The 16,669-nt window shown below is 38.1% G+C and overlaps 1 protein-coding gene, 1 long non-coding RNA gene and 1 pseudogene across 2 annotated transcripts; all 3 read right to left on the bottom strand.

The window, feature by feature from the left end:
• Nucleotides 1-5,779: 5,779 nt before the first annotated feature.
• On the bottom strand, nucleotides 5,780-6,154 carry LOC107813820 (uncharacterized). Its single transcript, XM_016639128.1, has one exon. The coding sequence runs from the start codon at nucleotides 6,152-6,154 to the stop codon at nucleotides 5,780-5,782; it is 375 nt and encodes a 124-aa protein (XP_016494614.1).
• Nucleotides 6,155-6,549: 395 nt separating this feature from the next.
• On the bottom strand, nucleotides 6,550-7,254 carry LOC107813824 (uncharacterized). Its single transcript, XR_012711398.1, has 2 exons — nucleotides 6,805-7,254; nucleotides 6,550-6,722 (listed from the first exon to the last, which is right to left on the bottom strand). It is a non-coding gene; the product is annotated as an uncharacterized LOC107813824 (long non-coding RNA).
• A 658-nt stretch (nucleotides 7,255-7,912) lies between these two features.
• Nucleotides 7,913-16,195, bottom strand: LOC107813821 (wax ester synthase/diacylglycerol acyltransferase 11-like; annotated as a pseudogene).
• Between the last annotated feature and the right edge of the window lie 474 nt (nucleotides 16,196-16,669).

The raw sequence follows: 16,669 nt of genomic DNA, 5'->3' as shown, positions 1-16,669 counted from the left end.
AGGACATAGAAGAAACCTGATTCCTAATCGACTCTCTATCAGTATAAAAAGAAAGTTCAGAGGGGATAATTTCGTCTACTATGGGTTCACGAACTGGTTCATTAGAGTCCCTACTTCTGGCAGAAGATCTATGTGGAAAAAAACCCCTAGTTCTAGAAGAAGAAGGAGGAGTAGAACTAGGTAGAGGCAAAGAAGCACCTCGAGTAGATGTTGATCCTAAACTACGTAATCTTCCTCCTTTTCTGCTTCTAGTAGGAGCAAGAAGAAGTTCATCAACAATAAGAACTTTTTGGGGCTTAGGGTTCGAAGAAGACATAGTTGTACGAGGAAGAAAAGAAAAATTGAATATTCAAAGATGGAAAACTTTTATGAGAAAGAAAAGACAAAGGTTATATTTATACTAAGAAGCAACCACCAAGCAAAAAGGTAATGATGGGAACATCATGATAAAAACTGTCACTTCGTGATTGATATAAGCTGTAAAAAAGCCTTAAAAGGCACTGAAGGGTTGCAGAACCAATCAAACATCACCACGTGTCACATGCATTAAATAGAAGTGACATGCAAAGCGTTAGTTCTGGAGAAGGTATAATGATATGTAGAATGGCAGCAAAAATTCCCGCATTAATGAAATTCACTTCCCAAATATTCAATTGATGAATAAATGACAAGTGGGGAGACTATCTGTATTGGAAAAAATCAAGTTAACATATGGAATTAATTATGTGTTGACATGTTAAGACACGTGAATCAATGAAAGAGTGACAACTAGCAAAGAATATTCGAAGAGACACGAGCCTTAATAGGTACAAGCAAAGATTCAAGAAAATAGGAAAGAACGGTTACTCGGACCTCTTGGTAATTTGAAGAGACATCGGATGAATGAACCTAGATAGCAAAAAAGTACAAATACATATTATCCGTAATTAATGAGCATCAATGGTGGAAAACGTTATAGAATTTTCACGAAACAGTTACGATTGCCAATTATAAAGTTACATTAATGCAATTAATTGCTCATAATGGCTCTGTTGTGAGCGGAAAGAAATGTATTACTTAGAAATAGCTATAAAAGAAAAGAAATAAACATTTGTAAGGACAGAGAATATTATTGGAATACACTGATTTTCTTTGCTTTCTTTTACTTACTCATCTATCGTTTAAGTTAATTCTTCTTATTTGTTCCTTATTTGATTATCAGTAACCCGAGTTCTTCTAAAATTAAGCTTTGGCCGAAATTCTTATTTTTTTGTTAAACAACAATATATACCAACAAGTTAATCTATTGCAGTGTTATAATCTGATCAATCTAATTCCCTGTGATGTTCCAAGAGGCGGAGCCAGGATTTCAACCTTATGAGTTTTGAATTTTGGGACCACAACTTCAAGTGTTAATGACTGGGTTCTAGATTTAATATTTATACATATTTCATGAATTCAAAATCATCAAATACACTGTTTGAGCAAAAGCTACTGGGTTCAGCCGAACTCATAGTTGGTTCCGCCTCTGCCCCTGGATGTTCCAATATCTAGATCCTATGATCATAAGATGTATGTCATACTGCTAGAACATTTCCAGTTCTCAGATTAGGCAAAACATCTATGATCTTCACTGTTTGACTCAAAAGATATTGGAACCATTTTGAAAAAATCAATTAAAGAAAATGGAGGGGTAAATCTTAGTCAACCATAATAAACTCTAGATCAATGAACTAATTGGAAAAATAACACATAAGATGAGATAGAGATAACCAATCTTGTTGAAAAAACTTTCCGTTGTTGATCCCAATAATCGATAGAGGGGACCCTTTTTACATATTTCCTTGGAGAGTGCTCTGTTCTTCTTCTTATTATGAAGATTACAGGGGATGGGACTAGGCCCTAGGGAGAGAGGAAGAAGTGAAAAACCCGCCGCCTTAACCGAAGGTTTTCCCCTACTATATATAGTCATGGGACCTTTGCTATTTACTTGGTCCAACGCTCTCTCTCACTATGTCTGCCTTGGTCGTCCTCTAAACATTGTTTCTTCTGACTCGACGGGTATCGAGAGTGTCGGATGTGGAATAGACCATGTCGTCTTTTGCTTCCTCGCCTCCTAGACGGGATATTGGTCAGCTTGACCACAACGGTCAGATTTTGACCAATACATTCACTATCTCTCCTTGTTTTGAAACTAACAAAGAAAAACATAGATGAGGGCGACACTTTTTCCTCCACCACTATTCCTCATCGCTTACATGAGCTTTGGGTTCATGCTGAAGCTTAGCGGGATATATACAAGAGTTTGTGGGAGGCAGGCAATATTACTAAGGCCGCATATGAGGAAGCACAGGCAAAGGTGCGAAAGGCTCGTATCAACTGTGGTTATGACTTTACAACTCCGGAGGCCGATGAGGGCGCGGATGATGACGGAGGGCTTCCTGGAGATGGTGGCGATGATGGTGGAGGTGATGATGCCGAGTGAAAGAATGCTGTCTTTGTCTATTTTCTATTTTTTTATTCGTTGTCGGTTGTCGTTGTTTCTTTCTCCTTTCCTCTTCCCTTTTTTTAATTGTTGGCTTGGGCCGTGTGTAATCTGCGACCGTTTGCGCAGTGACTTTGTATAAAGAAGAATTTTTTATTGTTATTTGTCGTGCACTTTATCTTTGTTTTTGATTTTCGTGACTTTGGTGCGAAGTAGATTCTCACATAGAGAGTCCCGGTCTTTCTTTCCCTTTATATTTTCTGATGGTTCTTGGCCTTAGGAATACTTCGACTTTTCTCTTTGGCGATGGCTCGTGGCCTTGAGAGTGTGATTTCAAACTTTTGTCGAAATATCAACCCGTTGATGTTCGATCAAGGTCAAACTCTTCTTTTTGGCGAAGGCTCTTGGCCTTAAAGGGTGTTATTTCGAACTTATCGAAATAGTAACCCATCGTTGTTCGGTCGAGGTCGAACTCTTCTTTTTGGCGAAGTCCCTTGGCCTTAAAGGGTGTTATTTCAAACTTATCAAAATTGTAACCTGTCGTCGTTCGATCGAGGTCGAACTCTTCTTTTTGGCGAAGTCCCTTGGCATAAAAGGTGTTATTTCAAACTTATCGAAACAGTAACCCATCGTCATTCGATCGAGGTCGAACTCTTCTTTATTGGCGAACGCCCTTGGCCTTAAAGGGTGTTATTTCGAACTTATCAAAACAGTAACCCGTCGTCGTTCGATCGAAGTCGAACTCTTATTTTTGGCGAAGGCCCTTGGCCTTAAATGGTGTTATTTCAAACTTAACGAAATAGTAACCCGTCGTCGTTCGATCGAAGTCGAACTCTTCTTTTTGGCGAAGGCTCTTGGCCTTAAAGGCTATTATTTCGAACTTATAGAAATAGTAACCCATCGTCATTCAATCGAGGTCGAACTCTTCTTTTTGGCGAAGGCCCTTGGCCTTAAAGGGTGTTATTTCGAACTTATCGAACTAGTAACCCACCGTCGTTCGATCGAGGGTGAACTCTTTTTTTTTTGCGAAGGCCCTTGGCCTTAAAGGGTGTTATTTCGAACTTATCGAAATAGTAACCCGTCATCGTTCAATCGAGGTCGAACTCTTCTTTTTGGCGAAGGCCCTTGGCCTTAAAGGGTGTTATTTCGAACTTATCAAAATAGTAACCCGTCGTTGTTTGATCGAGGTCAAACTCTTCTTTTTGGCGAAGGCGTTTGGACTTAAAGGGTGTTATTTTGAACTTATCGAAATAGTAACTCATCGTCGTTCGATCGAGGTCAAACTCTTTTTTTTTGCGAAGGCCTTTGGCCTTAAAGGGTGTTATTTCAAACTTATCAAAATAGTAACCAGTCGTCGTTCGATCGAGGTCGAACTCTTCTTTTTGGCAAAGGCCTTTGGCCTTAAATGGTGTTATTTCAAACTTATCGAAATAGTAACCCGTCGTTGTTCGATCGAGGTCGAACTTTTCTTTTTGGCGAAGGCCTTTAGACTTAAAAGGTGTTATTTTGAACTTATCGAAATAGTAACACGTCATCGTTCGATCGAGGTCGAACTCTTCTTTTTGGCGAAGGACCTTAGCCTTAAAGGGTGTTATTTCAAACTTATCGAAATAGTAACGCGTCGTCGTTCGATCGAGGTCGAACTCTTCTTTTTGGCGATGGTCTTTAGCCTTAAAGGATGTTATTTCAAACTTATCAAAATAGTAACTCGTTGTCGTTCAAACGAGGTCGAACTCTTCTTTTTGGCGAAGGCCCTTGGCCTTAAAGGTGTTATTACGAACTTATCGAAATAGAAACCCGTCGTCAGTCCTAGTTTTTGGAGAATCAGGAATCCTCTGGGGGAGTACCAGTTCGCTTGATATTGTTTGCATTGGAGAGTGTGATGTCGCGGAGTAAGAAACGTTGTTGTTTCGCTTATGTTCGTTTTGTGCACACATTGGAGTTTCCTTGTCTAATTCTTGCCTTTCGGCTTGGAGGTGTCATCGGCGGGCGATGTTTCGGTTGTCCTGTAGTAGTTTCCCATTCTCTAATTGAGATGTTTCTTTGCTCGCTCGCCCGCACATCACTTGTATTCCTGCTTGAGCAAAGATCAGAAGGTGAGTTAAAATGATACTTTCCTTACCCCCATCCGATGGATCGGTGAATGAGAGTAGGTTTGTAACGTTGCTCGTTTTTTCTGGCATTTCAACGGTTGATGGGGAGATGATTCCTAAATTCAGTGACTGTATTCAGCTCTCTTCCCCTCCTATGCTGCGCCTTTGCCCTGCGTGGGTTGGGCTTTGCCTTAGCACTCTTTTCCGTGGGTAATCGTGTTTCTTGTCTTTGATCTGGAAGAGACTAGGAAATTTCACTAAGAAATCCCCACAGACGGCGCCAAATTGTTTGACTCAAAAGATATTGGAACCATTTTGAACAAATCAATTAAAGAAAATGGAGGGTTAAATCTTAGTCAACCATAATAAACTCTAGATCAATAAACTAATTGGAAAAATAACACATAAGATGAGATAGAGATAACCAATCTTATTGAAAAAACTTTCCGTTGTTGATCCCATTAATCGATAGAAGGGACCCTTTTTACATATTTCCTTGGAGAGTGCTCCGTTCTTCTTCTCATTATGAAGATTACAGGGGAGGGGACTAGGCCCTAGGGAGAGAGGAAGAAGTGAAAAACCCGCCACCTTAACCGAAGGTTTTCCCCTACTATATATAGTTATGGGACCTTTTGCTATTTACTTGGTCCGACACTCTCTCTCACTATGTCTGCCTTGGTCGTCCTCTAAACGTTGTTTCTTCTGACTCGACGGGTATCGAGAGTGCCGGATGTGAAATAGACCATGTCATCTTTTGCTACCTTACCGCCTGGACGGAATGTTGGTCAGCTTGACCGCAACGGTTAGATTTTGACCAATACATTCACTATCTCTCCTTGTTTTGAAACTGACAAAGAAAAACATGGATTTCCTCGTATGCTATTTCTCATTGCGCAAGTTCTACTTTTATCGTATTTGGCTGAAGAAGAATCGACCCAGTTGGGGTACTTAGCTTCTTAGACTACTATATTCAAGTTCTGCTCCAATTATATGGTCAATACCAATCTACTTTAATAAGAAGATGGTTTTGGTTTGTCCGTCCAAGTGCATTAATAAAAGATAAATCAATCGAATAGATAGTCCTTCCTTTTTTTCTCTTTCCCATTTCAGGTTTTAGTTCTGCACCTACTATAACAGGATAAAAACTACAATATTCTGTAAAAACAATTTACGCTGTCACTATATATAACTTAAATCTATGATTTTAGTTTATTGACTGCCATCATACTACACCAGCCCTATCAAAACTATACCTTGAACAAACAGTGTTATGGCCAACGGGAGGCAGAGATAACCGCGTATGACATTGTTGTGAAGCAAGTGTGATGCGCGTGGGATCATAACGAACATGTAAAAGTGCTCCCTTTATGCACAAGCAAACAGCTATAGGACCCTCCTCGCCATTTTTCAACATATCAGCTATATCATTCAGTCCTCTGCAGCACCTATTTGATGGCTTAATGGAATGATATTTCCCTTTAATGTATGAATAACATGGTACTAGCCCTTTTGAAACCATCTTACAAGAGGGCTTGGCCATTGCCGGTGCTGCTAAAACTAGCGAGAGAATGATCAGAGTATAGAATATCTTCACCATTTTTTTTAACCATTGATACTGATGAGTGGGGTATTCTAATTTGGGTGTAATAACTTATATTAAGTGAGGCTAGAGTTTGTTGCCTGAATTTCTTGCCCGGTTAACACACAAGCATCATGCAATGCTGAGAGTTCTCCACATTTAAGATTGTGATTGATTCAGTCTGTTAAAGGGAAGTAAAAGAAAAACTAACTGAGCCTTAATCTGGATTCAGTTTTCCACTTTTTTGTTGAGAGTGTAATCCATAAGGCCAAGAATATGCTATATTTTGTAATTCTTGTATAAGAGAAGTGGGGAACCAGGTTCTGTCACAAAGTGCTTCTAATATGTTGCCATCATACTCTAGACATGTTTTAATTTCTAAATGAAGGCTTATTCAAGAATACAGCATATCGTCAACAAAGATGTCTGTCCATTCCTTAATTTCACAATGTTTCTTGCTTGCAGATACATAATACATTTAAGATATTGTTTCATACATAATTATATAATCGTGTATGGTTTATTCATAATTCTATAGTGGTTCAGGCAGCTTCCTTGTGCGATATCCGTTCAATTCAAAGAAATCCTGCATGTAGAGAACAAGAAGTTTAGCTAAGCAGATCAAGCAAGTATTCTGAGAAAAATTGGCTGAAATATTTTGGATTTACTTGTTACAGTCGAAGTTCTTATCTATGGGAGGGATTGTATAAGGAAGGCCACATTTCTTGGGGAGTTCAGAAATGCGAGAGGGAATATCGTGATCATCAATCACTGTTGTTTTTATACAGTTGCAGAGAGCAACTCCATCTTCTCTGGCTTTTACAAGCTCAAGTATGTCCTTTAAACCTGAACAACAAGCTTCGGATGGATTAGCCTTTAGATTACCTTCGACGTATGAGTGACAAGGTGCTAGCTGCGTTTTAACAGTTGGACAGGATGGAGCAGCCGAGGAAGATCCTACGAGTGCTAATAGTAGGAAACAAAGAAATACAGGCAAACGAGCCATAGCCAATGTTTATGCCTGCACTATATTCAACAAATGGAAGTGAAACTTTAGTGTACTAGTATGTATGAATCCAATTCTTGTGCAGATGAGCAACATTTATACCTATCCAACAATAAGTTGTTTCTTTCAACCCTTTTGGCTGTTACAACATGCAATTCTCATGAATTAGTAATTTCTCAGGTTGTTGTTCAATTGGAATTTCGTACGATTTTCTTTGATTGAAACTCACAGGGAACAACAATGTATTAGAGGACAAAAAGGAAATTTTTGCTCTTCATAAAATTAATTATTTGCACGTAAAACATGGTCTTTTAACCACCAAAAAAAAAAACAATGGTCCACCTAGGAAATGTAATACGAACAGGCCATCCATTGACATTCCCTGCCCCAACATGTGATAGACATCCAACTGTAAGTTTCTTCAGTCAACCATCAATTAATTATGTCTGATCTATCACAAACTAGTTGAGATCAGGTTTATGAACCTTGTGCACTCATATCATTTTATTTGGACACTCTTCATTCCATATTTAAAAAAAAAAAAGATCCTACTCATGTCAGAATCGCTGAATCCAAATGCTGCATATTGTAACGGCTAATGATTCATGTCGCATGAGGCGGATCTAGGATTTAAACTCTATGGGTTCAACCTTTAAGGTTCTTACTACTGAACTCATTATGTTCTTAAAAGTTATGGGTTCATATCTATAATTTATTGTGATTGTAGCGATTTTTTATATATAAATTTGTACTCCGAATCAAAAGTTATGGGTTCAATTGAACCCGGTGTTATAGGGCTACATATGCCCATGTTCATGCGTGTAGTTGTGCCAAGAAGTTAACATTTGCTGTAACAGGTGATGAAGGAATAATTGCAGATCCTAACCAGCTTGGGGATGATTTTGTCGAGTCATTCAGGCTTATAAAAAAGGCCTCCTCTCCAAATTTAGGACTAATGTTGATTAGCTTATTACACATTTGGATGCTCCTCAACAAAACTCGAAAACTTAGTGTTTATTTCATGATTCATAAATGCAAGACTGAGTTTGTCAGCACGAGCACATTTATGATATGTAAACTTATTGCTGATGAAAGAAAAAAAAACGTATTGCTCAAAATTTTATATTTCATTAATATTGTAGCGATAGTGATCCGTCGCATTATACTTGTGTACCAATGTTATTGTCAATAAGACACTTCCTAATAAAAAAGAAAAAGAACTACTATAAAATTTGAGCCATAACTAGAAGAGCTTGTCCAGCATTTTTTTTTATCCAAGGCAAAGGCCTCTTTCTACCGCAGCATCCTTTATGAGCTTTAGAGATTGTTCAAGATCGTCCAACAGTTGATTCGGATCAGGAATCACACTTTCGTCTACTGATAGAACTATAGTCATCTTGTTTATATAACTCTGGAAATTAATCATCAGCGCCTGAAATTTATGTAAATTAGATAATCTAAACAAGATCACTAATCTATTGATAAATCATTACGATTTGGTCAAGCAAATTAGTGATACTTACATGAGGTTGCCCATAAGAACTGGGTGCAAGGTAAGCAATAGGGTGCCCATAGAAGCCAATTTCCTCTTGAGGACCGACCAAATTAGAGAAACAGAGTGTTGTATTGGTGAGAATTTTGTGCGATATTGTACTTGATGTCTGAATTAATTTATTTTTTTCACAGAAGAAAAAGGGTCAAATCTTGTAATTATTGAAATCTTATGTTAAAGATAAAAATTGAGAAGTGATTATGCCATTACCTTAATCCCAAAAAACTTGAGTGCTAATTTGGAGATGGAAAATGTGCAGATAGCTTCAAGAGAGTTTTTCTTCTTACGATCAACGATTGTCTTAACTTGTCTAATATATATAATCTAAGGGGTCATCTCGTAATGCAATTTTAAAGGGTAAAAGGACAAAACCAACGCAATTGCCCCACTTTGCCTCAGTGTCCTTGGCCATCATATCAGCTAAAGCCTATATATTTGTTAAACATGAAAAGAATGTCAATAACTTGGCTTGAAGTAAGCTAAGGAAATTGAAATGCTAAGATTTTGAAGAAAGAATAAATGCCATCACCTGAATTCCAGTCCTTGGTCTTAAGTTAATAAGAAGTGTTGATCTCAGTCTTATGTTCTTAGGGAGATTACTGTTTTTCTCTGTTGCTCCCTTGTCCTTCTTGTCCTCACCTGCCAAATTTTGCATTAAAATTTACTGCCATGACTCTGTTTTCCCAGCAGTTCAAACAATAAAAGTACTGGATAAACTAGTTTTTAATTCTTTTTTAATCTAACTTATTTACTCTGATCAAAAGGGCAGCCCGGTGCAGTAAGCTCCCACTATGCGCGGGGCCGGGGAAGGGCCAAACCATAAGGGTCTATTGTACGCAATCTTACCTTGCATTTCTGCAAGAGGCTGTTTCCACGGATAAAGTAGTGTAAAGAAAATAGAGATTATAATATTTGTGTAATTTTACATGTTCTATATAACAGGTTGTCTACCTTCTTGTTATTAACAATTATTCCTAATACATGAGGCAGAACTTACCATATCTCCTGTTAAGATAGATAGATAAACCAGCCTGTGTTACTCCCACAGCGACATCGTTTATTGTCTGTGCAAGAAATAACAAAGTTCATAAACATCAAACAGCTATATATTAGTAACATCTAATATACATCACATACAGCATTTGATTGGACTAAGAATATATGTAACATATTTAATGTATTTTTCACCAACTTCAAATCATCAAGACTGATTGTCCTATGAGCAAGTCTCCTAGGATTAAACTCAGAACCAGGCTTGCCCTTAATTGGCGTATTTGTGTCCTTCAAAAAAACAGTCGTGGCCATAAACATCAATACATCCACTATTGTGTTCCTGTTGCGGAAGCCAAATGTATATAGTGTGAATAAGTCACAACTACTATACCAAAAATTATGACAGCCACCAAATAATAAATAAGACAATAAAACAACAATAAAGGGAACACCAGAATTTACGAGGTTCGACTAATTTTGCCTACTCCTCGGACACAACCAATATTTTATTTCACTCCAAAAATACAAGTGAAATAATACTAAAGAGAGAAGATACAAATGCCTTAAACAGATGAGAAGGCAAATGAGAGGTGTATTTAAATCCTAAACATTAAGCCTTCTTTTATAGAGGGAAAATCCCCCCAACTATTGCTAACCCACCGATGTGGAAATCTGAAATATTTGACATTTCAACAAATCTCCACCTTGGCAAAAATTCCACGTCTTCAATTTTCTCTCTATAACAAATTTTGGTTGTGTCTTCATCTTCAATCTTCAGTGTTCAACAATATTGATCAAATCCAAACAATGTTGAAACTTGACCGCAGTCACCACCTTTGTCAGCATATCAGCAGGATTCTCCGTAGTATGAATTTTCTTCACCGTGACTCCACCTTCTTCTATGATTTCTCGTACGAAATGATACCGAACATCAATGTGCTTCGTCCTTGCATGATAAACTTGGTTCTTCGCTAATTGAATAGTACTTTGACTATCACAAAAAATTGTGATACCTTTTTGTTCAACACCAAGCTCCTTTAGCAATCCTTGAAGCCAAATTGCCTCTTTCACAGCCTCTGTAATAGCCATGTACTCTGCCTCTGTTGTAGACAAAGCAAATGTTGACTGCAAAGTAGACTTCCAACTAACTGGTGCCTTTGCAAAAGTAAACACATAACCAGTAGTTGATCTTCGTTTGTCCATATCACCCGCAAAATCTGAGTCACAATATCCAACTACAAACTGATTGTCTTCCTGCTCAAAAACTAACCCGACATCTACAGTATTATGAATATACCGTAGAATCCACTTCACAGCTTGCCAATGCTCCTTCCCTGGATTGTGCATATATCTGCTAATAACTCCAACAGCTTGTGAAATGTCAGGCCTTGTGCAAACCATTGCATACATCAAGCTACCAACAGCATTTGCGTATGGTACATTTGACATATACTCTCGTTCAGCTTCATCCATTGGCGACATAGTAGTACTTAGCTTAAAATGGGGAGCAAGTGGAGTACCAACTGGCTTAGTCTTGTCATCTATGCCAAAACGTTGTAGTACTCTCTTCAAATATTCTTTCTGAGATAAACAGAGTTTCTTTGAACGTCTATCTCTAATTATCTCCATGCCAAGAATTTTCTTTGCCTCACCCAGATCCTTCATCTCGAACTCCTTCTTCAGTTGAATCTTCAACTTATCAATTTCTTCCGAATTCTTGGAAGCTATCAACATATCATCAACATATAGGAGAAGATATACAAAGGAATCATCTTTAAGCTTGTGCAAATACACACAATGATCGTATTTGCTTCTCTTATACCCTTGCCGCAACATAAACTCGTCAAATCGCTTGTACCATTGTCTAGAAGATTGTTTCAATCCGTACAACGATTTTTCAAGTTTGCACACCATATTTTCTTTTCCAGCAACTTTGAATCCTTCTGGCTGAGTCATGTAGATTTCCTCCTCCAAGTTCCCATGTAAAAACGCAGTTTTTACATCCATCTGAACTAGTTCCAAATCCAATTGTGCTACCAAAGCCAACATAATTCTAATGGAGGAATATTTTACAACTGGAGAAAACACTTCATTGTAATCAATTCCCTCCTTTTGAGCATATCCTTTGGCCACCAATCTTGCTTTGTAGCGAACATCTACTTGGTTAGGAAATCCTTCTTTCTTTGCAAATACCCATTTGCACCCAATTGCTTTCTTTCCCTTCGGGAGATTGGCCAATCTCCATGTATGATTCTGATGAAGGGACTGTATTTCATCATTCATGGCAATCCTCCACTTATCTTCTTCTGAACTTTGGACAGCGTCTTTATAAGTAGTCGGAACATCATCAGCTATAATTGAGGTTGCACAAGCAACCGTCTCTATGAGACGAACATGTTTCGTTATTGTTCTTTTTGGCCTGCTGGTTGCTATTGATTCAAGTTGTTGTTGAGGTTCCTGAGTTGAAATCTCCTCTACTGGCTCTCCTTGCAGAGGATAATCTTCATTTGTTTCCTCCTCTGCTTCTTGTGTAGGAAAAATAAATTTCCCTCAAACTCCACCTGCTTAGAAGCACCTTTATTTTGTTTGGTATCTTCTGTTACCTTATTTACCATAGCAGATTCATCAAAGGTAACATCTATGCTGAATATTACTTTCTTGTCAGAGGACACCATAAGCGATATCCTTTGACTCCAGAAGTAATTCCCATAAAAATAGCCTTCTTTGCCCTTGGATACAATTTTGACTCCGTCACATGATAATATGCAGTTGAGCCAAACACGTGCAAAGAGTTATAATCTACATCAGGTTTTCCATACCATTTTTCAAATGGTGTCTTGCCATCAATAGCAGCAGATGGTAGACGATTAATGAGGTGGCATGCATATGTAATTGCCTCAGCCCAAAATTCTTTGCCCAAGCAAGCATTGGACAAAATACACCGTACCTTCTCCAGCAAGGTCCGGTTCATACGTTCTGCCACTCCATTTTGTTGTGGTGTATGTCTAACAGTGAAGTGTCGGACGATGCCATCATTTTCACAGACCTTATTGAAATGATCATTTTTGTATTCACCTCCATTGTCTGTGCGAATACACTTGATCCTCTTGCCTGTTTGATTCTCCACCATCGTCTTCCATTTGAGAAAAATTCCCAACACTTCATCTTTGCTCTTCATTGTATACACCCATACTCTTCGGGAAAAATCATCAACAAAGGTTACAAAATAGTGCTTCCCACCCAATGAAGGTGTTTTGGAAGGACCCCAAACATTAGAGTGTACATAATCCAAAATGCCTTTAGTATTATGGATCGCTGTACCAAATTTAACCCTTGTCTGTTTCCCTTTAACACAATGCTCACAAAACTCCAAGTTGCAAGCCTTTAGTCCTTTTAACAATCCTTGATCTGATAGAGTTTTCAAGGATTTTCCTCCAGCATGTCCCAAGCGCATGTGCCATAGCTTGGTTGCTTCTGCCTCTTTGTCGTCACTGGATGTCACTGTCGTTGTCCCAATAACTGTACTGCCACGATAGCGGTACATATTATTATTCTTCCGATTAGCCTTCATTACCACTAGTGCACCGGAGCATACTCTCATCACTCCATTTTCTGCAATGATTTTGAACCCTTTTGATTCCAGGGCTCCCACAGAGATGAGATTCTTCTTCAAATCCGGTACATATCGAACATCTGTTAATGTTCTGATCATTCCATCATGGTTCCTTAATCGTATTGAACCAATGCCATATGAGGTAAGAGGGCTGTTATCCGCTGTGTGGATGACTCCATATTCTCCTTCTTGAAATTCCACAAACCAGTCCCTGTTGGGACACATATGATGGCTACAAGCCGAGTCCATCAACCATATGTCTGATGATGTTGATGACTCTGTTGTAACTAATGAGAAGTCTGAATCATCACAATCAGCTACATTTGAATCCATAATGGCCTTTCCATTATTATATTTGGCCTTATTCTTCAACTTCGGACAGTCATTCTTCCAGTGCCCTTTTTCTCGACAAAAGGCACATTCATCTTTGCTGGGTCTGGATCTTGACTTGGATCTTCCCTTCTTTGTCCTCGTTTGATTTTGAGGACGACCCCTTACAAACAGTGCTTCTCCTTCTCCGCCCTTCTGTTTTTCTCGCTTTTTTTGTTCATAGCTGTACAAAGCCGAACAAACTTCTCTGAGAGAAACTTCGTCATTTCCATGGAGTAGAGTAGTTTCAAGGTGCTCGTACTCATCAGGAAGTGACGCCAACAACATCAAGGCCAAGTTACCATCATCATAAGTTGTATCCATATTTTGCAAATCTGTGACCAACTTATTGAAACTGGTGATATGTTCATTCATCGTGGTACCAGGAACATAGGTGAAGTGAAACAATCTCTTCTTCATGTACAATTTATTTTGACTGTTTTTCTTCAAAAATTTATCCTCCAGTGCTTTCCATAATTTACTTGCAGAAGTTTCCTTTGTGTATGGATATTTCTGCTCTCTAGCAAGGTAGGATCGAATGGTACCGCAAGCAACACGGTTGATAATTCTCCAATCTTCTTCTCCAATAACATCTGGTTTCTTTTCTTCAATGGTCAGATCTAGCCCTTGTTGAAAAAGGACATCTAGAACCTCGCCTTGCCACATCCCAAAATATCCGGACCCGTCAAATATTTCTACCGCAAATTTCGCATTTGACACAATTCTTGTCATAAGCGAAGATGTCAATGATGACGTATTGTTGACATTTGATATAGATTCTTCTTGTTTATTGTCTCCCATATTTGACACAAATATTATTTAATAGCTGACGACACAAATCAAGATTATTTCCTTTCTGATGTAGAAGATCAGACTAAGCTGCAACTACAGAGCATACTCAGACAGAACCTTGACTCAGTTACCAAGATAAATCTTTTCTGATGTGGAAGATCAGACTATGCTGCAACCACAGAGCATACTTAGACAGTACCTTGGCTCTGATACCAATTGTTGTGGAAGCCAAATGTATATAGTGTGAATAAGTCACAACTACTATACCAAAAATTATGACAGCCACCAAATAATAAATAAGACAATAAAACAACAATAAAGGGAACACCAGAATTTACGAGGTTCGGCTAATTTTGCCTACTCCTCGGACACAACCTATATTTTATTTCACTCCAAAAATACAAGTGAAATAATACTAAAGAGAGAAGATACAAATGCCTTAAACAGATGAGAAGGCAAATGAGAGGTGTATTTAAATCCTAAACATTAAGCCTTCTTTTATAGGGGAAGATCCCCCAACTATTGCTAACCCACCGATGCGGGAATCTGAAATATTTGACATTTCAACACTTCCAAAACAATCTCATAAATGACCAAACTTTTGCAACATATGGCCACAATCCCTTTGACGTCGAATACTGGTCTGAAGAATTAATAGGCCTCTTTTTATTTCCTGGAATAGTTGGAAGTTTATCTGGATCAGCAGTTTGACGAGTACAAGCAAGTAGAAGGGACATAAAAGAGGTTCCATCTCCAAGTGAATGGTGAATTCGTAAAATGGCAACAGCCTCAGCATCAGATGTTTTGACGTTGAGAAGATGGAGATCCCATAGAGGTTTCGATTTGTCAAGTGTTGTTTTGCTAAGGTTATGAATATAATTCTCCACGAATTTGTCTGGTGATTCCTGTAGGTTTTGTTCATCCACTTTTGGCACCACAACGTGTTTTTCTACGTCCACCTTTGTGCGCACCCATTTGATTTCTCTATTTTTTTCTCGTCCACCACCTAAAAGATGAATGAAACATGCGGTTTAAGAAGGCATACTATGATTGAAGGCATAATGAAGAACTTTTTGTTATTTTGAAAATCCTTTTTTTTTAGTTAACAATATTTATGTATTGGAGTAAAAGTGAAGGTTAAATATGTTCAGTAAAATATTACAGTTTTCGTACCTGGAGGCTGGAGAAACGAGGATGCTTAACGAAAGTATGGACCAACTGCTCTTTGATAACTTGACGATTGATTCTTGATTTGCTGCCCATTATGGACAAAACGTGGACGTTGAAGTTGGGCTCCTGAAATAACCTTGCTGACGGACTTAATGGCTCTTCTTCCATGGCTAATTTTGGCTCAGTTTGAATCGGTTTCAGACTCGGTTTTTTCCATCTTATGGACTCCATTAATGTAAGAACTTGTTCTCAATAACGTTTAGCTACTAAGTACGTATAGTAGTAATAACTTTAATTTTCCGTTGTTCTGAAAATGGGTTGCTGTTGCTTTATATATAAGTTGGAAAGCCAAAGTACGTACTACTAGTAGCTTTTAGATTCGTCAACATGCATATAGAAGGTTGATGATTGTGCTATAAATGGCAATTGTATCAGGTCAACAAAGAGCAGTAATAGTTTCCTGCTTTCTTTTAGCTCACTATAATCCCAAAATCCTCTAAGTGATATGAAATATAACTCAAAGTAGCAATATGAAACAAGGAAATAAAAACAATTTAGTAAAACATGAACAAAAAATGGAGATAGAGAGAAGGAAGAGATTTTTTTCTTTAATTGTGTGTATTTTCCTATCTATTACAAGGCCTTTATATAGGCATGAAAAGTAAAGAAAATATGTCATGGAATATGTCATTGAACATAGAAAATATGTCATTGAATATGTCATTAAGCATTTGACATGAAGATCATGAAGGAAGAGTAGACATCCACCATAATATGATATTTATCATAACATTCCCCCTTGGATATCCATAAATAATGTGCCTCGTTAAAACCTTATTAGGAAAAAACCCTATGGGAAAAAAAATCCTAATGAAGGAAAAAGAGTACACATATACGTCTTTTGGTTGCCTCGTTAAAAACCTTGCAAGGAAAACTCGGTGGGACAAAACCTTGTAAGGGAAAAAGAGTACACCGCATATTAACTCCCCCTGATGAGAGCATCAGTTCACATCCTTCAGCCTTCGTATCCCAATCTTG

Source organism: Nicotiana tabacum, chromosome 7 (genome assembly GCF_000715075.1).
Source record: "Nicotiana tabacum cultivar K326 chromosome 7, ASM71507v2, whole genome shotgun sequence".
Lineage (NCBI taxonomy): Eukaryota > Viridiplantae > Streptophyta > Magnoliopsida > Solanales > Solanaceae > Nicotiana > Nicotiana tabacum.
This window is presented reverse-complemented; position numbering and strand designations above follow the sequence as displayed.